This window comes from Anabas testudineus, chromosome 8, assembly GCF_900324465.2.
Source record: "Anabas testudineus chromosome 8, fAnaTes1.2, whole genome shotgun sequence".
Lineage (NCBI taxonomy): Eukaryota > Metazoa > Chordata > Actinopteri > Anabantiformes > Anabantidae > Anabas > Anabas testudineus.
In genome coordinates this window covers 15961248-15985654 of record NC_046617.1, presented here as the reverse complement: position 1 = coordinate 15985654, position 24407 = coordinate 15961248, and the positions used below count along the sequence as shown (strand labels likewise).

General features: G+C 39.5%; 1 protein-coding gene across 1 annotated transcript in view; it reads right to left on the bottom strand.

Moving 5' to 3' along the window:
- Positions 1–24407, bottom strand: part of cacna1aa (calcium channel, voltage-dependent, P/Q type, alpha 1A subunit, a) — a 66918-nt gene that overhangs the window by 13020 nt on the left and 29491 nt on the right. The window contains exons 16-40 of the mRNA XM_026353744.1: positions 23708–23825; positions 23228–23295; positions 23024–23130; positions 20944–20994; positions 19886–20051; positions 19082–19707; positions 18480–18829; positions 18211–18346; positions 17821–17950; positions 17440–17499; positions 17188–17294; positions 12221–12320; positions 11763–11923; positions 11449–11589; positions 11165–11366; positions 10813–10977; positions 10303–10413; positions 8558–8641; positions 7231–7233; positions 5608–5724; positions 5353–5418; positions 4977–5074; positions 4725–4875; positions 4460–4587; positions 2855–2951 (exon numbers count right to left, since the gene is read on the bottom strand). Coding sequence (XP_026209529.1) covers positions 2855–2951; positions 4460–4587; positions 4725–4875; positions 4977–5074; positions 5353–5418; positions 5608–5724; positions 7231–7233; positions 8558–8641; positions 10303–10413; positions 10813–10977; positions 11165–11366; positions 11449–11589; positions 11763–11923; positions 12221–12320; positions 17188–17294; positions 17440–17499; positions 17821–17950; positions 18211–18346; positions 18480–18829; positions 19082–19707; positions 19886–20051; positions 20944–20994; positions 23024–23130; positions 23228–23295; positions 23708–23825 — 3543 coding nt within the window. The remainder of the gene's footprint in view (positions 1–2854; positions 2952–4459; positions 4588–4724; positions 4876–4976; positions 5075–5352; positions 5419–5607; positions 5725–7230; positions 7234–8557; positions 8642–10302; positions 10414–10812; positions 10978–11164; positions 11367–11448; positions 11590–11762; positions 11924–12220; positions 12321–17187; positions 17295–17439; positions 17500–17820; positions 17951–18210; positions 18347–18479; positions 18830–19081; positions 19708–19885; positions 20052–20943; positions 20995–23023; positions 23131–23227; positions 23296–23707; positions 23826–24407) is intronic.

Below are 24407 nucleotides of genomic sequence, written 5' to 3'. Positions count from 1 at the left end.
AGCGTCCTGCCTGAAGACTCTGCTTTTCAGCACAGATGCTCTGGAACTAAGGTGGAGCTAGATGGATCATTGTTCTGTGGACTCGGAAGGTCAAAGGTAAGGTTCGAAATTCCTCTCATTGGCAAGGTGCTTAGGGAAAGTGGCAAGAGAGGTAAAGCGTGAACAATGAAATGGTGACTTTCTGGAAAACTGTTCCAGTAATAATTATCAATGATTAGGAGAAGGAGGGAGGTTCTTGCCAACTACATGCATGAGAAGCATGTCATGGCTGTTATAAGTGTGTAACTTTTAGTTCAGGGAGGAGGCTTTTATGAAAACAGCATGAAGGTAAACCTAATATGAAAGAAAATAAAAGATGGATGGTGGCAGAGATGGAGGTTAAAAATAGTCAATAGCTGAGAAAGAGACAGAGCTAGAGGAGCCAAAACCTGGGTCAAATAGTACATGTTAAACCACTCAGGTGGCAATCAATTTTAATATAACCTAGTGCAAATTTATGCCAAACAAAGTACTCTAGGCACATAAATTTCAATGTCTTTCATTGACTGCAATCATATTTAAGGCCAATCAATAAATAGTACAATATTTCAGTATTATCTACCCCAGGTCTGCTAGAGAAAAGAGAATTTGATAAAGCAATGGTCAGTAATGGAACAATCTCCTGTGCCTATAGGCTGTTTGGCCGGCCCTTAAGCTCACGGTGATCTGCCAATGAATGTTTCATGAAACTGTCAAGTGGATCACAAGAGCAGTTATAGGAATATGTGTTACACACATATCTATGTATATATGTATATATATATGTACACACACACACACACATATATACTGTGTATACAATTTGTTTATGATGAGCTATGTCTGTGCTGATTATATGATAGACTGCGGCATGTGCAGAAGGGGAGGAGGTGGTAGTAGTGGGTTAACGGCCATGCAGAAGGCAGGTAAAACATTATATACTATATGTGTGGAGAGGAGCAATATGCAGAGATGAGGGGGGGCTGGAAACAGAAAAGAACTGCATTGACGATAGAACCAAAGGACAAAGACAAGATTGAACCTGCAGATAGAAGAGGCTGCTCGGGGGCTTGGAGCTGCTACATGAAGGGTGACAGAAAAAGAACTGCTTCTGTATGGCAACCAAAGGCTCTCTGAGGAAAATACATCGCTGACAAGCCCTTCTGCTCTCTCTACCATGGCAAACAACAGAGAATATCTATGTATAGGTTGATGTGACCTAATTCTGTGTGTGTCTGTGATTGTGTGGGTGTCTACCCCATCCACAGGATGGAACGAATCAGAGGACTTAAGCCTAGTGGACCTTCCAAGCACTGCTGCACATGCATGGTTCTCTGTAAGGGTGTGTTCTACATGCATGAAATGTTTGTGCTTACATGTCAGCATTTACATTGATGTACACATTGACTATAGACACTCTAGAATATTCTGACACTATTTATTATAACAAGCACAGATTTTTGCATGTAAGTGTTACTGAATCTGTGTGTCCATTGTACATGGTGCAAAAGAGCTGAGAAGGTCTCTCCTTTCGTCCCCTCCTGTGGCTACACACCCCTGTCTAGACCTTCAACTTGTCTTTCTATCTCCACTGACCAATTCCACACCACCACACAATGCCACAACACCAACCAGCCCGCCCTCACTTTCCACGAAAAGAAACAGAAACAGAACCAAAGAAACGACAACACTAAAGTTTACACCACGTTGAAAACTTAAATCCCTGGCCCCTCCCTCCTGGATCCACCCCCTTAAAACCCCACGGACACGCAAAGGAGACTCAAGTGAAGGTGGGGTCCTTTCTGACCTTGTAGGCCACCCGTGCTGGACACCTCTTCCCAAGGCCTAGTGGAGGACACATGTGCCTCAGCATGTCATACATTTCCCTGCAACTGATCCTGCCACTGCACCATCAGTCAGTGTCACCACCCCATTAACAAAAGTAACATAAAGGGAGAGATAGAGAGAGAGAGAAAGACAAGGGAGGTAGTGTGAGAAAACAAAATGCAAAGAGAGAGAGATGAAAAGAGAGAAATGTGAGAGGATCACAAGAGAGAGCAAAGTAGGGAAAGAGAGAAAAAGACCAAAAACAAAGCAAATAAACAGACAGACAAGGTAACAGGGTTTAGCTGGAGAGACTGTGGCTATTAGGCTTTTATATGAGCTACAGCTTAAAAGAAAGAGAGTAAGTAAATGACAGAAGGAAGGGAGACAACAGGAGGAAGACAAGAATTGGAATTTGAGAAGTAAATATTCTCTTGTATCTAAAGACAAATCTGTGCAAACAGGACAATAGTGTATATGGTATAAATGTACATGTGCACGTTTGCACAGAAGAGCAAGGCAGAGCTTGACAGCAGGCATCAAGCTGCTCCTGCTCGGACGAGGAGGGAGGGGAGGAAGAGGAAGGGATGTCAATGCAGTTTCTGTCTTTCCCCCAACCCCCAAAAACCAAGAACAATGCAACACTACAGTAGGCAACCGTAGCTTGCTACATTATAGCCATGGCTCCACAGCAAGCAAAAAAATAAAAACCCAAAAGAAGAATATTCATAAAAAATGAAAAAAAAAAAAAGAATGACTTATTTTACAATGTTATAAAACTTTGCAGGTGTATTTTTTCGTTTCACTTAGTGCATTTCACATGCTTCTCTGGGTGTGTGCATTGTCCCGCACATTCTCTCAGCAGTTCAGAATGCAAGTCGATAATGGTGGAAAACAAGTTGGAAAATTGAAATGAAAAAGAAAAAAAAAATACAAAGCGGCATTCACTCCATTCCTGGATGCTGTGGCTAGCAAGTGTGGTTGAGAGATTTTGTTTGAATGGAAGTCAAACCTTGCAGGCCACCCTATGAGGGCATTTCTTGCCTAAGCCGAGAGGCGGGTCGATAACTCGTAATAAACTGTACATGTCCTTATAATGAATGCGCCCGCTGCAAGAAGAATATAGGTGAGTTAAGAAACACACAAACACACACACACATACACATACATACACACACACAAACAGAAATAAGACTGACATTGGGAGGAAGAGCACATTTTGACAAGTACATGGTATCTGAAAATACTACATAACACATGTTAGCTGTAAATAATAAATGCTTTAAATGCACCTATGTAAACTCAACACATAGTTAATAAACAGTATGCCACTGCCTGCTGCATGCTTTACAGTACACTGTTTAATGAGATCCTTAGCATTGCTGATACAAAATCCTTTTTTCTTTATCCTACTCCTCTTCCTTATTTCGGCATCTTCTCTCCAGTCCAACCCCTAACTGGATGTGTGCAAAGTGTAATTAAGGAATTGCCAACAGTGTAGAAAAGCATGTGCTTGGGTAAAGAGCTAAATGCTTAATAACCACTTGTGGCATGGAGATCCCCTCCCTCTTAAATATATGTTCATTGTCAGCCATGTGTCTGTGTTCCCTGTGCAGGAATGTCCATTTCAGTACAGGTTGAAAAATAGTATGTTAGTATCAAGAAATACAGTGTTTCTCACAATTATGCAATGCACACCAAAGTAATGGGTAGAAAAGACAGATATCATTTAATACATTTCTAAATACAAACTATGTTTTAGTGCATTTCAGATAAATTTAGCCTTTGACAACCTACATTGAATTCAGGTAGATCGTTCCTCTTTTCTTTGACAATCTTAACTTTCTTAGCGTTTATCTTTTTCCTGCAAATGGGATAATTACACTTTTCATCATTTTCAGTGTCTATTCATTTTCTTTTCCGTTTTGCCCTGTTTAAAGCCGTTTCTGTGCGGTCTACAGGACAGCATGAGGGCAACACAGGGGCACTGGAATACCGATACCATGAAACTTAACATGTCTACAGTAGACATGCTAGAGATGAAAAGGGGAGTTTTGTTGTAGTGTAGACGTTGCCACATTACGTTTTTAATAGTATGCAGATTCCATAAGAAAGGGAAGGTTTGGCAGATATAAGGGATAACTCAAGACAGTTTACAGTAAAGGGGAGGAAGGGGACAAGGGGTTGTGCAGTGTAACAGAGATAACCAGATGCCTGATGTGGTTATACTCAGAAACGTTACAGCCCCCTTGCAGCTGTTCAGCTAAAATGTTCTTTTAACTAGTTGATGCTTGCGTGTTGGTCATTGCCTGTCTTTCCATATGCTATTTAAAATATATTGTATTGATCTTTTAGAAAATGTTATCACAACTTTGCTATGAAGATACTGCTTTCACTATGTGGCCTTTTCTCTGTGTAAACAATCTCATCAAAACCAGCACATAAAAATATACTATGCAATACAACATATACCGTTTGTTGTATGATATGTTTGGCCCTATCTCTAATTGTCAAATTGTGTGTAAGTATTTTTACAGTAATCAAACAATTAATAATAAAGTTAATACAAACTACACTTGTGTTTCTTCTACCTGAGGGCATGCACTTTACCACTCACCAAGCAGCAGGATCATACTCGGCCCATATCCTCACATACTCATCCAGGTGGTGAGGTCCCAGTATGGATGAATCCCTAGTCAGGTACTCAAAGTTGTCCATGATGACGGCTACGAACAGATTCAGCATCTACACATGCATTAATAAATACAAAGAATAATAATTAGATTTTTAGAAATGTTGCCAGACATATCTGGTCAGTTCTTTCTGACCAGGTTAGGGACAGGGTGTGGATGTGAATGTTGGATTGTGTAGTATGTGCTCACCAAGAATGAACAGAAGAAGATGAAAGAGACAAAGTAGAGGTAGGCAACCTGGCTGCCACACTCTGGCTCCGTATTCCCTGACAGGGGGTCACACTCCTTACCCCCCAGACACGCTAGCATAATCTCGTGCCACGCCTCTCCCGTTGCACTCCTATAAGACACAATTATTCTGTCTTAAAACACTGTATGATGATGTTAAAGCTGGGAAGCTAGCTGGTTGGCAGGTAAGCACACACATGCACACACACACACCTGAAGAGAAGCATGAGAGCCTGTACAAAAGTCCTGAAGTTGTTGTGCTGGTTTATGGCACTCTCTCCATCTTCTTCAATAGCGATGTTCCCAAATAGCTGTTGAATACAACATACTATTATTCACCATTCACCTTTTCAGTTGTGTCTGCTAATAAAGCAGGGTTAAAAAGTTAGGACAGCATTGAACACGCAATTGTCACTGGTTTCATAAACATCCTCCTTCTCCCATGATGCACCAAATCCTTATGACCATTATCATCATCCTCATTGCTCCTCTCTATGTTGTCCTTCTTCTCATCATCATTATCCTCTAAAATATATATAATGCATCCCCAAATCACTTAAGTACATTTTACCTTTAGGCTCTCACCCACCTGCATCCCAATGATGGCATAGATGAAGAACAGCATGGCAATGAGGAGGCAGACATAAGGCAATGCCTAAGGAGAGGAACATTAACCATATGGTGTTAGGTTTGAAGCATATACATACACTGTGAAAAGTATGTGAATCTGCAGGTAGGCAGTGTCTATATATATATACACAAAACACTGTATATTTTTGGAAAGTTCAGACCTGTGAAAGCATGCATCTTGGTATGTGATATGCTGTATTATTTGTGTGTAAACCTTGAAGGACTGAACGAAGGTCCAGAGCAAGATGCGAATGGTTTCTCCCTGCCTCAGCAGCTTGATGAGACGAGCTGCCCTGAACAGCCTCAGGAAACTCAAGTTGATGAAATTATTCTATAGTAAAGTGACAACATAATCAGAAGGAAAGAAAGACGGAGAGGGAGGTGGAGAAAGAATTGGGATTCAAAGTTGTAGATGGTAAAGTAAAGTAAAAGGGTAAAGAAAAAAGTAAAGGAAAGTGACAGAGAGGAGAGTCAGGATGGAATAAAGGGAAAGAGAAGTTAGCTGTGGTGTAAAGTGTGCAAAGAATTTAACTTAGACAAACAGAACAAAACAAAAAACGTGAGTAAAAATACTCAAACCCAAACTGAGGGAGATTCAAAGTAAATACAAATGAAGGATCAGGAGCCAAACAAGTCAAAGCAAACTCAAATCAGCAAGGCTCCAACAAGCTTTTCATTTCCATTAAAGATAGACACGAACCAAACAACACAGGGGAAAGGAAATCATCCAAAATGTAACTAGTTTCATCCAATTGGGTTATATAGTAGCCATTGTGGTAGGAATCGTGTGGAGTTAAAGTGCAGGGAAGTCGGGACGTTTTCTTGGAAGGACAACCAAATGCACTAATTCTCTCAAGGCAATATAGTCTTTTTTTTTAAATAAAGCAAACCCACAGCATGCAAATGTGTGTTAATACAAGGCAAAGCAAATCAAAAAGCAGCATATGTACCATCCAACAAGATTGGTTTTCAAACTTTTATAACATACAGTAGTGAAGTCAAATAAGAGCAAGAGGGTGGATGAAGGGCAAACTGCAGTCGTAATCTTAATTAAATTTCTTGCAGGTAATGCGGCTTCATCAGCCTGCACTACTGTATTTTTTAAAGCTGCGTACAGTACTGTATATTTATGTGGCAAATAAAATAGATTTTCAATACTTTTATATTTATTTTAAAAATACAAAAGACTGATTGGTATAAATGTATACAATACCTGTAATTGATACAGAGTTCTTCAACCATTTAGTACAGAACAGAACAAAATACTGCAATTTGAGACGTGGCTCAAAATAAACAGGCTGCATGCACATGCAGGTTTCATTTACAGTACAACATCATTACATTGCTGTTTGTGTGCGTGTGTCTGTAAATTAGGGAAAAGACATGCAAGGGGCAACATGCGTCACTTGTTGTCTATGCCACAGGCATATATTTGGACTCTGTTGTTACTTCCAGTCACTGTCATATGTGTGATTACAATGAATGAATAATACTCTCAATGGATAGCAACCTATTCCAATCTACAGTATCCAATCCTTTACAAATGGAGCACTAGTTTTCTGTAAAGGACGTACAGTATGGATAGGAATTATGGCTGAATACTAAATATATATATATGTATGTATTTACACACAGCACATATTAATACAGTGACTGGCAGAAAGGTTAATTAACTTGGTGATAAATTTTGAACATTTTACAAATTCATAGCTCACTCAGAGCTGACGTTTCTAGGTGGTGGGAATCAAGCAAAACATGCACATTTCACAACCATAATAATGGCTGACATGCAGTTAAAACGGATGCAGTAAAATAACATCTCCAAAAAATTACAAACCATCTACATGTGGATGTTGCAGATATATGGTTTATAGCAGCCAATTTTTGGATTTTTGGTTCGTTCGAAGAGCAACCAGAGAGATTGACCAATCCGGTTGTCATTGGTGGACAGAGGATTTATAGTGCATTTTGATTGGATGGAATCGCAGGAAGTAGTAGATGTTGGGGGTAGAAGGGGGTGGGGCGTAGTAGATTACAGAAGATCGTCGTTAAGTTTGAGGACGATTTAAAGAAAGCATGAAAAAAGATAAAAAAACAAAACAAAACAAGAAATTAACAGTCATTACATTACAAGATAGAAAAGCAATTTTTCTGTCTGCACATTATTTTTTATTCTAAGGCAGGGATACCAATGATCAAGATAGCAGGCAAGTCTTGAAAAAATGCATGGATTCCGAATAAACAAACATGACTGTGTACCAACATAAAAAAACATTTTCAACATTTGTTAGAATCTCGCTGCTCAACTTAAGCCCTGAAAGGCCTTGAGTCAGTGTTATCCCTCGCCTCCTGAATGCCCAGAAAATACTGTACAAGTTTGTTAGTCATTCTTAGGTATATGTTTTTAAATAGCTTTGGATAAAAGCGTAAATACAGTTTAGACAAAACAAAGCACATCTGTACTCCAAGTTATTCTCACAGGTACCAGTTGTTAGCTCCGAGCTGTTTTTCTCTCAGTTCTCATCATCTTTCTCACACAGACACAACTGTCTAAATTTGCTCTGATCAAGATAAATTCAGGTCTACTGACTAAATAAATCACGATGCGATTGCCTGACTTTGTGCCTTAACCAACATTTAAAATATTTGTAAATAAATAATATTCCAAAAAGCTCATGATTACTAGCTCAAGGAAAATTGTACAAGGGATTTATGTTTGAGACACAGATGTTTTAATTGTTTTAACTTCAGCTGCAGTTACTCATAAATGATGCATGTGCAAAGCCTCTATCAGGCATCTGACATTGAAATTAGGTTGCTTGTGGAAGGTGGTTACTGTCAGTGGCTCGGGTTACCTGAAATCTGGTCTCTCTTTTCCCACCAACTGGGACAATTATATAAGACTTTCAAGAGATGTTCACGCATGACTGAGCAATGAAGGACTCTAAAGAGGCCTCTAACTCATGCTTACCCCTAACTCCCTGTCTTGTCTACTCTGTGTTTTTGTTAGACAATGTGACAGATGTGTAAACCCACAGACAGTTGCTAAAGCTCACCTAACAGTCAGACAGCATAAACTTTGCTAATACCACATCATGTCTGTCTGTTTACTGAGTATAGCTTTCTCAAATGAACACACAAATGCCTCGGATCCTGCTACTTACCCCAAGTTCTGTAACCAGGATGTCAGTGATGCTGCCCAGGACTGTCACACAGTCAAAAATATTCCACGCATCTTTGAAATAATTCTGTGAGAAGGACAAGAGAGATACCAGAAAGAGCAGGACGGGAGGGATGGAAAAGACAGAAGAGGATGAAGTGGAAATAAGAGAAGTGAGAAATGTAAACAAACATGGATACAGCAGGAAAACAGAAAAAGTAAGAATGAAAGACAACATAAAATGTTGATAGAAAAATTGGCCATGCAAAAAAATCATAGACCACATTGAAATGACAGGAAAAAGAATACGGTATGATCGAAGTAATTGAAGAGAGAGTTTGTGTATGTGTGTGTCAGACAGAAAAGAGAAAGAACAAGAAAGTGAAAAAAGACATGTCAGAGTCCAACAGGACAAGGAAAGAAATTGGATGAGACAAATGGACCATCAGTGACAGCATATTGGATGGATGCCAGCAGACAGGCTAGGAACAAATTGTACTGCATCAGTAGAGTACACCAGCAATCAAAGATCACATACTGAAAATCGCTATATGTTATAAACCAAACCAACTCAAAGTCATACTTAGTTCCTTTTAGTTTCAAAAAGATTCACTTCATTTAAACTCTTATGCCTAGTTAGCTAACTCCACGCATGCATGTGCACAAACAAGTCCACACATAACTTGTATATGTCATAAAATGTAGTTTTTAAAAATGTCTCTTTAAAGTAGACTCAAACAGAAAGACAGTTGTGAGAGCAAGATGCTGAAGAGCAGTCTGTTTCCTTTCCTCTCCTACATATTGCCTGCAGTCAAACTGTGCATTAGACAAGAGTGAAATGGACAAAGTAAGGAAGGCGTCTGTTAAAACGAACTACCTTGACAGACAAACACATATATAGACACCTAGGAGGTGCCTATATTTCGAGAGGCGTGTGTTTCAGTGCTCTCTCCCAGATCCAAATCCTATCCTTCTTAATCTCCACCCTGTTTGTAATCTATGCTTCTGGTCTTACGCCTATCTGTCATTCACTCTGCTTGTTCTAATTAGTGTATTAACATTCTCCTGTTTTGCATCTCCACCTAAAATTCATCCCTAAACTTTCACTTCTATCCATATTTTCCTTCTTTGCCTTTCTGCTATTCTACATACCCGATAGCTGCAGATTTGTCTGCTAATTTCTGTTAGTTTTCACCTGTTAAACTACGGAGCTAATTAGAAGGCTTATCTTTAAATACATAGTGTAGGTAATAATGTAAAACATGCAATTGTGTTCCAATATAACAACATCAAAGATGAGCTTGAGGTCAACAACACCATAACACAGAGCAGAGTGCCATTTCATTTTTTGTTTTGGTTATAGGCATGTAAACATATTGAGCTTTAAAGCCAGTTCATACTGGTCCACAATCCATCAGGGTCGGGATGAACTCAGAGTGACTGAAGTGCAGATGTGCATGTACCAGAAAAGTAAACCATCTACTCATTGTGTTCAGTGAAGCAGCTACACATTTATTTTTCAGGTAGTATTTTTTTTTTTTTACGTTCTTATGTTGTTGAGTCAAATGTTGAGTTGAGTGAATGTATTTCTCAATTTTAAAGTGAAGGTACACGTACAAGATTTTAAATCTTTCTGGAATGCTGTTGTATTTGTTGTTGTTTTTGTTATGTGAATCTTAAGCTCTGCACTTTGGCTATCAGATGCTGCCATGAAACCATGTGATAGTACCCATACACATCTACACTCACCAGTGCTCCAAAGGCGATGATCTTGAGTACACACTCCAAGGAGAAGAGGGAGGTAAACACGATGTTCAGGTTGGCTAAAACAGCTTCATAAGTACCAGAAGCTCCGTCATACTAAAAACAAACACACATGGGCAGTACACACATTAATACCAGTAAACCAGTGAACAGATGCAAAAGAATGGATTGCAATACACACATAGATGTGTATTCATGTAGACACACACCCAAACACAAACACACACAGCACCAGGGATGGGAAGGAAGGCAATACAAAGACATATAAAGAGACACACTTCAGTTCACACAACAGAGTCAGACATATGACTTCAAGTGTTTTTATCACAGGAAATAGTGAAAAGAAGCAATATCTAAATAGTGTGTATTGTATGTTTTGAAGAGACGCTGAGAGAAAGATAGACAACACAAGGTACAGAGACAAAGTAAGTGTTGTCTTGTTTGTGTGTGTCTGTTTATATGTGCATTCTGTGGTTGTAGAACATAGGCCTTTACCTTCATCATCAGCACAACTGTGTTGAGCGCGATCATTGCCATGATAGTATACTCAAATGGCGGTGACACCACAAACTCCCACATTCGATATTGAAAGCTCAGCTTGTTCTGGGGCATGTGGCGTGTTAGAGGCCTGGCGTTTATGGCAAAGTCAATACAGGCTCTCTGTAAAACAACAGAAAGATTTTTATTGTCCTTGTGATAATGATCTTTTCCAGTCCTCCCTCTTTATCTCTACCTACACTTTCTTCTCTGTTGAAGAGTTGTAATCCTCCCTCTTTTTGACTTCCAGTCACCCACCCAATTCCCTTCCTAATCTCTATCCTCCTTCAAATGCTTAATCCTCTCTCACCTCGTTCTTTTCTAGACTGTAGTCCTCCATCATCTTGTCTCCTTGCTCTTGGAAGGTGATGATGATGAGAGCCACGAAGATGTTGACGAAGAAGAAGGGGAAGACCACGAAGTACACCACGTAAAAGATGGACATTTCCATCCGGTACCCTGGGCTCGGGCCCTGGTTCTCATAAGTCGCATCCACTGAATGCTTCAGCACCCTGCAGATGAAGATGAAGAAGAGTTATAGTTTGTCACAAAGCATGTGTGCCTCATGGATTGCCTATGTTCCTAATTACTCACTGCGGCCACCCCTCTCCAGTAGACACAGTGAAGAGGGTGAGAAGGGCCCAAGCCACATTGTCGTAGTGGAAATCGTATTTCTTCCACTCCCGCCTCTGCGCCTTCACTTCGTTATCACGTTCATACACCAGATACTCGCCTCTGAAATACACATGAACGCAATGTAGTCTAAATTCATATATTTTGATGATGCACAGCAAGACAGCAACATTTGAAGTGTGTAAAATACATTTGAGGACACAAATTATACATGAAGGGTATATTAAGAAGGTGATTTCCAACACTCAGGGTAGATTGAATTGGTATATCCTCACCTGCAATCACGCTCAAACTCTTTGGATTCATCTGTGCAGTAAAAGAAGCGTCCCTTGAAAAGCTGCACAGCCACCACAGCAAAGATGAACATGAAGAGTAAGTAGACAATCAGGATGTTGAGCACATTCTTCAGAGAGTTCACCACACAGTCAAACACAGCCTGAGGATCAAGAGGGACGGAGAGACAGATTTATTTGTTTTATGAAAGAAACACGTTGAATTGGATTATGTTCATATCTATGTTCGTCTTTGATTTTGAACTGTGGCAGAAAATGTTACTGAAAATTTGAGTGGAAAAATTCAAAGATGATACATTATAATCCAATATGTGCTGCTGCCTGCTAGCAGATACAGAAATTTAAACAGCAAATAATGTGACTTGAGCAGATGTTTCCCATGCATCTCGAAAAAATAAACGTAATTCAAAAGCTGAAAAATGTTCTGTGTGTGAACATACCTTGAGTTTGGGAAGTCGTTTAATAGTCTTCAGGGGTCGTAGCACTCTGAGGACCCTCAGAGACTTGATCGTACTGATGTCTTTTCCCTTACTGCTCCCCCTATATGTGTACACACACACATGCATACACAGAAATGGATACATACATTCCATACACATACATACACACACAAATCGTAAGAGTCAGCACGTTCACAGAAATGACAGGTTTAGTCCTCATAATTGCAAAATGGCAGTGGACAGCCATTCCTTAATGATAATTGTGTCCGAGTTAACTCAAAATGAGTAACTGCGTCTGGGTTAAATACATAGCAACACATGCAGCATTGCTATATTACGCTTTAGCCTCATTTCTAAATGTGAGGTTAGCATTGTAGCTACATGCTATAATTAGTTGGTGTTTTACAACTATAGTACATGCTATGGGAACAACTGAAATCATTCCTGTCTGAATATTTGACAGCTACACCCATTTATGTACATTGAGGTTTATTGTACATATGTCGAGGCTTTACAAAGACGGCTAAAGCCTCGGCTTGCACATGCCCAGCTAATGGTGAAATATATTCATGCTGCATCGAAACCTTGCTTTCCATGCTGCAATATTTCTTTTTTTAAGCAGCAGCTTGAGTGATGGTGACCTGTTTTCTACACAGAGACATTTGCAGAGAGAGTTTAGTCGTGGTCTAAGGGAGATGCAGGCAACCCAATATTTTTTATCAGCAGCTGCATCATGGAAGCCTTGTTAGAGTGGTAGCCTACAGTAAAGTTCCCTCTTGTTAACATGGGCTCTTTGAGATGTCCCCCCACTCTAGATCATTTAAACATATTAAATTTAAGTCTAATAAAGTAGTGTCAAAATGTGCTGATAAGTGGTAAAGACTTGATTAAACAGACAAACTCTCTCTTTTGATGACTCAACCTGTTAATGTCTATAAATTCTAAACTACAACTAGGATTAGTTGGTTTCAAAGCATTGTTCAAACTGCATGGAATCTTGTCTTGTAGGCCTTTTGGCAAAGACAAAGATAATGCTGAGTCAAACCTCTTTTATCACTTTGACACACGGTTTTATAGAAACGTGTGAGGACAGAAGAAAAACCTTGTATGTCAGTCACACTAATTAGAAACTATAATCAAGCCTGCCAGGAAACAAACTAACCATGTGTTTTGGTACCAAAGTAAATATCTGATCAGATTCTACAGAAACAATTGTACTGAGCTACAGAAGACCTGTTTAAATGGCTAATTTCTAAACACTGTGAAAATCTTTTTTTCCTCTCCACTGTATTTTTGTAAATTCCTCACATATTCGATATGAAGATCAAGATAAAGAGATTAAGGTTTAAGGTCGCTGACAGCGGACCATAGGGGAGAAGACAGCTGTGTGTACAGCTGCCTGTTTGTTACAGCTGTTAAACCAGATGGCAGACTGCATGTGTGTGTGTGTGTGTGTGTGTGAGAACAGCACAGGTTTTGGTGCACTCTTTTGTGCCTGTATGCATTTATTTGGTCACATTTTGCCTGTGTGATTTAGAAGTTTGATTATAAAGTCTTTTGGTTTAGGTTCTGTCCACATTTACTTTATTAACCATATCTTTCTGTTATAAACCTGTAAACATCACATGGCATCTGTGTGATTCAATATATGACCCGGTGTAGATCAGCTTGAGGTTTAGTTATGTTTGAGTCAGAGCTTTTCCATGGTGAACAATGAAAACAGGGAAGAACAGACAAGTACAACTGTGATGAGGGATTGATGAAAAGGAAAGAGAGATGTGTTGTCAAAAGAACAAGCACAGAGAGTGCAGAAGAAGAAAATGAGGAGGAAAAAGAAAGAACTTTACCCGCCGCCGCTGTTGGTGGTCCAAACGGAGAGATGAGAAAGGGGTGAGAAAGAGCAAGACAAAGGGAAAGAGACAAAAAACACAGGGTGCGAGAAAGAAACAGAATGGGACACAGAGAAAAGCGGGATTCGAGGAAAAACATCCATATGAGAGACAGAGAGAGAAAGAGAAAAAGAGAACACAAGGCCTGCTTTTTGTTAGATCAGCCCTCCCACCCATAGACTACTGCTACTAGTTCAAACATACACATGCATATAAACAGTCAAAGCCTAAACAAAAAACATCTGCACTGAGACTTCATTAGTCACGGAAAATACCTTTGGATTCATTATTATTAAGTGCATAATTGCTTATGAATAATACAAAATGTATTTTACTGAGTAATCATTAACCAATTTCCTTCTTTAAAAACAAGTTTATATTTTCAATTTGGTCCACAACCATCCACACTTAATGAGCTCAAATATTATGATCAGGTATACACTAGTGCCTTATGATGAGCACAGGTGAAAGTGTAAGACCAACATGTCTACATATAAACTAATTTTTAAAATAAAATGACTATAGGAAAAAACATTGGCTGGTGGGAAAAAAAGCTAAATGTCAAGGTATTCCATTTAGACTAACCAAACTTTGCTTCAGAAGCCTGTTTTGATAGAAAGCTCTGCATGGTTGCAGAAATGTGACAGCGGAACAAGTGGTCCAAGATACCAGCCTTCAGACCAGACTAATTGGATTAAAGGAGCGATAAACATCTCCAATGAGACTGCTGAGCCTTTCTGGAGTGATGTTTGATTTTCTCCAATTGAATTAAGGCACTATCTAGATGTGTATGATTCTCTTCCAACTGGTTTAAATCTATCCATCAGCCATTAGTGTTGTTAACCCCTATTGTAGGTGCATCTTACTTTATTGGTTAACCTGGTTTAATTGATTGTTTTCTGAATTTGTTATTATTTTAACCTGACAAACTCATTTAAATGCATTTTTCTCTCTGGCTCTTGCTTAGCTACTGCTACATAACTGACTGTTTTTGATTATTTCAAACTCTTTAAGGACTACATCAAGTTTGATGACATTCTTCCAGTACTTTTTCCTCACTTTTAATCTGTTCTCACTTCATACCGAAGGAAGTATAGAAAGAAGAATGACAGATGGTTAAAAACTTGAATCACATAAAACATGTAACGAAGGCCTTAGTGGACAAAAGCACACAATATACATAAAAACTGAAACAAATACAGGTTTATGTGTACCACATACACAACCAGAAATTAGAGGGAAGAGTTTTAGTGAAAAACGCATAAATAAAGGTGATTCTAAAAGAACGCTATAATAATAGATGGGGTACCACCACCACCAGAACCCTGGAGCACCTGCCACGTTTCTTTATTCATGCTACTCTTTCAAAAAATAAATAAAAGGGAAGCAGTGGCTCCAACCACACCAGTATAAGATTTTTTTTTATAAGTTTAAACAGATTGAGTCAAAATAATGGATACTTCTGGTCACAAACGCCAAAGTAGACGACGATAACCATTGTTAATTTGTCTTCAAATATCTGGTATGGCGATGAACATGATTAAAGTGAGAGTAAATGAGATGAATTCTCTCAACTTCTTGAGTTGGAATATTATCTTCCTCAGACACTGCTTAGGCCAAGTCGTAGCAAGTACATCAGCTTCAAAGACAAATGGAAAAACTATTTTATGGAGCACTGAAGGTGCAAAGTCAGTAGCATTCAATTATTTATCTAATGTAGCCACTTCCATTTTTATATACATTGGTATGGGGACCTTTAGTGCATGGCTATTGTACTGAAGTTCCTTTGACTGCACATATGTACTGGTACCTTACGGCATAAACCAGTAGAGCATGTTACTTTATTATTGTATTTATTAAATGCATTGGCTGGGACAACTACCATTCCAGCCAAACAAGTTCACTTACCTAACACAAGAGAAGGCTTGGTATGAAGGGACTGTTGAAGGAGAAGGTTCCAAACAGACTGCACTTACACCAGTTGACTGACCGAATGCAAACAGTTAACATTAACTTTATTACACAATAAATATGTGGCACAATCAATGCAGCTAGTCAATTCTTTCCTTCTTTTCTGATAGAAAAACTCAGAGTATTTGCCAGAGTATCTTGTAATGCCGCTTCTTCCATTTGCTAGATCTATTACAATTCCCCCTTACCTTTCCCCAGTTGTGTGTACCTTACACACGAGACCACAAAAATGAAATCAAGTCTGCTAATGCCCATATAATGTTTCCTGAATGTACAGTTTGGATTTTTAAAGTCATGCAAAGGAATCAAGTACAACCTTATACAAAAATATTAGAATTACCATACTGTATGTCTGTCATCTTAGATCACCTTAAATTCTTCTCAAACATGCAAATGCATAAATCCCAAAACTCACAATTCATGCTTTGTAGCCACCATCATACTCATAACCTGGAGCTGTAATTTAACCAAATTATGCATATAAAACCTTTTTATACTAACAGTCATGCAGATTATGTAGGATTTAAAGTACCTGTATTGTCGTGGAGATTTTTGGGAGCAAGCTCTGCATGACTTGGCCTGGCTTTGCATGGGGCCTTTAACTTTGAAACGTCCTGGGCACTAAAGGGTTACAGGTGCAAAGGGTGGTCCTCACCTCTCACCAAGGGAAAGGAGGTTGATTGCAAAGAAATGCTGGGATTTTATTCTATGTATTATTCTATAGGGGGTTGGTGGGGTACGTGGAAATGACAGGGCTGAGGGACAAAGCTAAATGAGAGAGAATAGGCTGAGGAAATGGCTAAATGTAGAGGATTGGCCATTTGTAAGCATGGGTAGAAAAAGTTTAAGGTAGTGACATGACATAAGAAGACAGGGAAATGCTAACAGGGAGATAAATAATACGCGAGACAGAATGAAAGAACAGAGGTTAGAGAAGGTAAGATAAAGGAAGGGCAGAACAAGCCTAAAAATGAGCCGTGGGTAATACAGAAGAACAGGAGAGGCTGTACTCCAAGGTGCCAGTGAGGCAACAAACAGGCAGCAGAGAAGGAGGAGCAAAGAGGGAAGAGAGGAGAGGACAGGGTGGAAGGTAGGAGGGAGACTTACGTGAAGGCGAAGGCCACCAGAGCACCACTAACCACAATAAAGTCAAGGATGTTCCACAAATCCCGGAAATAAGAGCCCTGGTGCAAGACCAAGCCCAGATCCACCATCTACAAGAGGAAAAGACAGCAGTGTTAATGAGATGTCCGATTCCGAGCATGGATGACGAATTGGACCTTAATGTAAACTAAAAGAGCGTCTAATCCTCATTTACCATCAGCACTTTGTCATTCTTGAGTCTGGATACTGCCTTACCTTTATCAGCATCTCAAAAGTGAACACTCCTGTGAAAACATAGTCAAAATAGCGTAGAACCTGCACAAAGAGAAAAAAAAAACTTATGATTGATTATTGAATCTATACTGACTAATAATTATACATTGGGCTGCAATTAACTTTAGTTTTAATATTATAATAAAATACTAATAAAGCATTGCATTATCTAATAATGTTGATTGTTGGATTGCAAACTTGGCTAAGTTAGAAAGAAAACTCTTTATGACCTGCTGACAATTCTATAACTACACTATATCTATCTATAACCATACACAAAAACACAAACATAGGTATTGTGATAACATTCATTCATTCATTCATTCAACAAAAGCACTGGTACATGAATGTTAAATTTCTTACATTGTTGCGAGGGGATTCAGGCCAGACAGGGTCTTCTGCAGCCAAGGCAATACTGCTCATGGCAATGACCAGCAGGATGCACATCTCGAAATAACGCAGGGTGCAGATGTAGTGACATGCCCGTCGAAACCTAGGACAGACAAAATGCTTTTTTCTCTTGCATTTCTGCTAATATATATATATATATATATATATATATATATATATATATATATGTTACAGGAGGTCATTTTTTCCCATTTTATTGGTTTGGTTCCAAATCCAAAGTTCAATAAACATCAACAAATTTGAATGCTTCAACTTTGAATACCTCTGTATTCCAGTGTCAGCCTGTGTGGATCAAAATATTGTATGAGTGTGTATGTATGTAATTAAATCCATCCCACTTACGGGTTAGAGGTGGTCAGAATGAACATGGAGGTGAAGGGAGGCATGGGCCTAGGTCCTCCTTCACCTCCCTTTTCATCATCATCGTCATCCTTATCCTCCTTTGCTGGCAAAGGCTCGGTGTTGGCATTCTTGTTGACTAAACGATATTGCATAAAAAGGGGGAGTGAAATTAGGCAGTGGATGGAGTGAAAATGAAAGTCTGTTTGTTACACAGTTTCAGAAGACAAAATAGAAAGAAGAAAGAGAACACACAACCATTCTGCCCTTACCCTGCAGTATGGCATTGGTAGATGGAAAAATTGGCATGTCTATAGCTGTGTAGTCAGGGTGTGGCAGTCTGATGACACTATTGGCACGGTGATGCCCGATTTTCCCATAACTATCTAATGTAACCAAACTCCCATGAGTGCCACTGTTAGCAAGATGCAAGGCAGATCCAAAGCCAGGGGCCACAGTGCGATTGGCAACTGAATTAGGATGGCCTTCACTAGGAGGGGTAGAGCCAGAGATTAGCTTGGTATTCATAAGGTTGTCCATATCCTCACTGTACTGGCTGCCTTGCCTAGAAAGGCTCTTTTGGATTGGTCGAGTGGTAGAGAGGTTAGGGACGCTGCAATCCCTAGATGGGGGGAAGAAGAAGAAAAAGACAGAGAGAGAAAGAGAGGAAAGCAAAAGGTGATTTTCAGAGAGAGGTAATGAGAAATGGAGTGGTGCAAGTACAGACAAAACATCAGTACATAGAAGATGGAATAGATGACATGCAAAAGTGCATAACAGTTTAGATCAGGAGACCTTAGAAGAATAATCATTTCTAAATATCTAAAAGTGCCCTTGTTGCAACTGAAACTTGTCATATGTGCACAGGACATACTTCCTTCTGTGTTGGCACATCCTCTTCCCCTCGCTATCCATTTGATTGCCATGGCGATTTCTTCTTGGCCTCCTTTCACTGCCATCCCCAGCTCCCTCCTGCTCTCCTCCTTCTCCACCTCTGTCCCCTGTGCTCTTGTGCCTTCCTGTTTTTCCAGCTCCTCCACCACCGTCCTCACCATCCTCTGCATTCTTTCGATGTGACCTGGGCTTTCTGTGCTCTGACTGCCCTCCACCTCGGCTGCCACTCCGGGTGTGGTGATGCCGCCTAGACGGCCTCTCCTCTGAGCCTGGTCCAGGAATCACTGTAGCATCCAATCGCACTTGAGAGGTGTGATGGTGGTGCTCACCTTTACGGCTCCGCCTGCTCTCTGTGGACTCCCCACGTTCCAAGGGAGGCCTGACTGTACCTGATCCACCACCACTTCCTACTGCTTGGCTACTGTGTTCATGGAGGCATGTTTGCCTGTGGAGTTCATCAGCAGGATGGTGTTGACTGAAGCAGAAGTCTGAGTTACTGGCAGTAGTCTTGTTTGTGTTGTTGTTGCGGTTCTCATGGGGGTCAACCACCAAGGGTCGATCCAAGTGAGTCTTCATGTCTGGACGGATGTGACGCGAGTAGTTCACCTGCAAGAAGAAGTGCAGTGGGAAAAGATGAACACTGTAACTATGGATTGTAGTTATTTTTGGTATTATCCAGTATCTACTCTTAATGATGATAAACTACAAACTATCATCATCATTGCCATCACTTGTGTACACTGATAGCACAAGTCTAGGGGCCTTTGTTTGCCTTGTCCTTTACATTGTTGTGCTCTTCCCTCCCTGTCCTTGCCTTCCAGCGGTCATCAGGGTCTAGCTCGTTGTAGAGGGCCTCTCGGCTGGATGCCAGGGTCTGCTTCCTCAACTCCTTGGTGCGTTGTTCCCACACTGACTTGTTGATCCCCTTATGGTTCTTCTGCTGCTCCTTGCTGCAAAATGAAGCAGGGTGGAGATGGAGGAGGGGTTTAACAGTATTAAAGATCTGTATAAAGACAGGTTGCTGTGCAAATATACACACAAAGACATGAGAATGACGTGAAAACCAACACGAAAAATATAAGTACATAAAATAGCCAGGACAGAAAGACACACTGGGGGCCACAGACATTTTAAGGATATTTTGGCTGAACCTACAGAACTAGACAGCTCAGCAGAGCAAGGTTCTGATTGTCTACACAGTTTGCCAAAGCATAGGGAAGGACAACCCTACTTTGGGAAACCTTGTGGGGACACAAAATGGAGGATAACACTGAGGCAAGGCCAGAGTTTGTTACACATAGTCTATAACAAACCTACCTAAAGTATTTATAATTTAATGAACAGGCTTTGTGCTAAACAAAAAGCCAAAATGGCACCCCCAAATACCCACTGTGCTTAAGTAAATAGGTGGTAAAGTCACAATGATCACATGATTTTTTTATTGTTTAGACTGACTGAGCAGTCTTTAAACCTAATTCTAATTTATACAAAATTGATACTGATACAGGACTACAGGACATCCAAAGCTATCAGTGACCACCTCCTTTTTTACCCTCCAAACGTCTATGAGTAAACATCTTTAACTCCGTTTCCTTTTAGGGCCGACAGTCAACCACAGTAAAGCAACAGCCATACTGCGCAGTGCAGGCAACAAAAAAATGTACTCTAAAAATAAGCCAACACAAATAACAGCTAAAGTAAGCCATGTATGTAATTCAGAAAAAAAATAAGAACAAAAGGACTTAGGAAAAGGGTTTTCTATAACACAAAATAAAGCGAGGAATGGTTATAAATTCAAAAAACAGAAGGGATTCAGAAATGAATAAACAAATAAATAAATACCAGTCCAGAAAGGGGTCGGTAGCGTTGTGACACTCACTGTGTACTTTGTTGCTGAGGAGGGAAACAGCTGGTGAGTGAGATGGCACGAAAGAACAGAGGGAGGATTTCATTCCAAAATGGGCTATCCATTTAAAAAACAGTATGCCCTAAAAAATTCCCACTATTTAAAGAAAAATAGTATTAAAAAACTGAATAATACAATAGTAAAGTAAAATATATCCCTTAAGTGCAAAAACTAAACTGATCTTTGTAAATGGCAATAGTTTTGCCAAACAGGCTGAGCATTTTGGAATGTAACCCTTCACACACACTAACAAGAAACATGAACTCACATTTTCACACACTCACCTATGCAGTTTGTTCCACAACTAAATATAAATCAGACCCATTTATTTTACTTTGCAATCTAATGAATTTCATACTTCCTGCATCAGTCACTTACTCTGCATGACTACTGCCACTCTGTGTAGATCACGCTTTGTATCCTTTACAATTATTCTTAACACCTGGATGAATCTATAAGGATCTAATTTGTCTGTACAGTATCTTTAATTTTAACTTAGCTTACACTAAATTACAAAAAGGCAACTCTTACGTTTGTGCTGTTGAGAATAAATGGCAATAAAGGTTTTATTGAAATGTTTAAATAAACTAAAGAGAACATAGGTTTTGCTACAGAGCATGCTTATAGTATAACATACAGCTAAAAGAAATAAATATTCGTAATTTATTAACTAACTGAAGTGTTAGTATATCCCTGAATTTCTATTTTTAAGTAGCCTTACTTCTGTTTTCTCTGGATTTTATGTAGCTTTCATGGCAGCCTCATCCATGAATCTACCATAGAATCTTCTTAAGAGATTCTTCATGCACCACTGATGACGTTTTAAAACCCCTGCAGAGAAAAACAAGGACTATCTCCATGGGATTTTCAATGTCACTCCTTTTTTATTCTACAGAAATGAGAGAATTTTTGGGTCTTGGATTTACACTGATACACTGCAACCCAATATCTAAATTTTTAGGCAGATATTTAGGCAAACCTTTGCTGTGGGATACTGGTTGGGTAGTTCAATATACAAATTTCGCTTCTATATACCATCTCTCTCTCTCTGGCTTTCTCATTCACACACACACACACACACACACACACACACACACACACACACACACACACACACACACACACACACACACACACACACACTTACAGACATGTCCATTGTATTGAAAAATAAACATTTGACTTTAAAATGACTCCCACTAAATGTTTGCTGATACACAGACACACAAATGCTCACAGTACAGTGAAGTACATACTTTAACAAAATTCACACAATGATGAACATGTTACAAGAGTGCATATGTCTCTGCAAGGGTAATGTCAAGTTTAACTTTTGGACACGGTGTGTCGTATGTGAACAATATATCAAAGCAGTAAAGGTCAGGACTGTGTGTACTTACTATGTGTGTGTGTGCGTGTGTGTGACTTGGGGTCTCCTGTTCTGCTTTTTCATGGACAGACCACAGTGTGTCTATGAGTGAGAATGTGTGAACTTTACCAGGAGTGAAAGGAAAGACCCCTGCATATACAAAGAAAAGAGATCAAAGACACTGACTCTGCAGACCATAGGAGGGCTAGACCAGATCAATCCAGTACTCTGTGTCTTTGTGTGTGTGTGTGTTTGTGTGTGTGTGTGTGTGTCAAAGAGAAAGAGTAAAACAATGAAAGAGGGAAAGACAATATAGTCAATGCATGTTGTAGATTATCATTGAATGTTGAGTTAAATAAAAAAAAATTCTGTCTGCATGGATGTAATTTTTTTTCCAAATAAAAAGCTATTTCAAAAGGTGAACTGTTGTATAGATTAAGAATTTAAACAGCTGGTGATCTACTGAATAGTGTGATTCTGAATGTGATTCTTAGTTTAAGTGTGCTTTGTGTAATGCCCAAGTTTACAGATGACAGAGAGTTAAGATGAGTGAAAATGGTCTACAATAAACATTCCTGGCTGGTGGGAAAATGTTCTCAAATAGAAACAAAAACAAGAGTGCAACCGTGATAGAGAAAGAAACTCACGCTGCAATGGAGAGGTTGGCAGCAGACAATGGGCTGACTTCAGCCACCTCCTTGGCTTTCTGCAGTGCAAGCTTCTGACTGGCAGCCTCCTCTTCCTCCTGTTCGTCCTGCAGAGAGATTATGAAGATTAAAACCAAGAGAAGAATAAAGTAAGAACTCAAACACTAACAACTTCAGTGTTAAGGAAAGTGGACTGTAGTATACCTTGGTTAGTTCCTGTGCGTTGGCCAAATTATCCACAGCGATAGCCAAGAACACATTTAGCAGAGTGTCTGAATACAGAGTTAAAGGAAAACCAGCAGATAGCAACTGGCTAAAACACTGTCTTTTAATTTTTAGCAGGATAATCTCTTAGCTCTCACAAGGTTATAGCCAACATCGTGTTCCTGTTACAGCACGACTATCACAGTTCACTTTTCAGCTGATAGTTGAGACTCGGTGGGATAAATTACACAAATGTGTGGATTACAAAATGTACGGATTACAAAATGTACACTATGTGGATTAAGATAAACTAAGGTGTCAGTATCAGTGTATGAACACATAATGTAAATGTGCATGGTTGTGTATTCAATCTATAGTAAAAATGTAAAACCTAATTGTAAATGTCTTAGTGTTTTCTGTGCATATGTGAGTTTTTGCTCACTCATGTACTTCCATTTGATTTTAAGTGTCAAAGGATACAGTTGCCAAAAAGTGTGAGGACAATGAAGAAGACAGAGAAGGCCATGCCCTTGTTGACTCCACCCTGAGACTTGATGCCGTCGTACATCACCATGTTCCAGTCCTCACCAGTCAGAATCTGAAACACAGACACACAATAAAGGTCAGACCCACTCAAAAGACCTTTAGTGATTTGATGATTGGTTGCTGGTTTGATATGGATTACCTACTTTTCACTTGCACCTAATATGTAATTATTTAAAATGCAAAGATTAAAACACAAATTCAGCCTCTACACACACACATTTTTATATGGCAGTCAGTGTGAGGACACTCATTGACATAATGCATTCCCTAGCACCCTACTGTCATGATCAACCATCACAACTAACTGCCTCACCCTAAACTGTACCCTTACCCTAACCCATACCTAAATATAATAAATAATGACTTTGTAAAAATGTCCTCAGTCCAGTCGATAGCCATGCAAACCCACCTTAAAACAGCAGACAAGCTTTGGTACAATTATGCTTTTGCCTAATGACATTTAAGAATTCAAAAGTAGCATTCTACATTTTATATCTCTTCTTCGTGTGCAAATCCTCTTTAGTCCTTTAATCTTTTAGTCCTAATCCAGTCCTCGTCTTCCCCCTACCACTTTGTCTCCTTCCTCTCACTCCCTCCCTCCCTCCCCCTTACAGTACATCATCTTCTCTGCTCA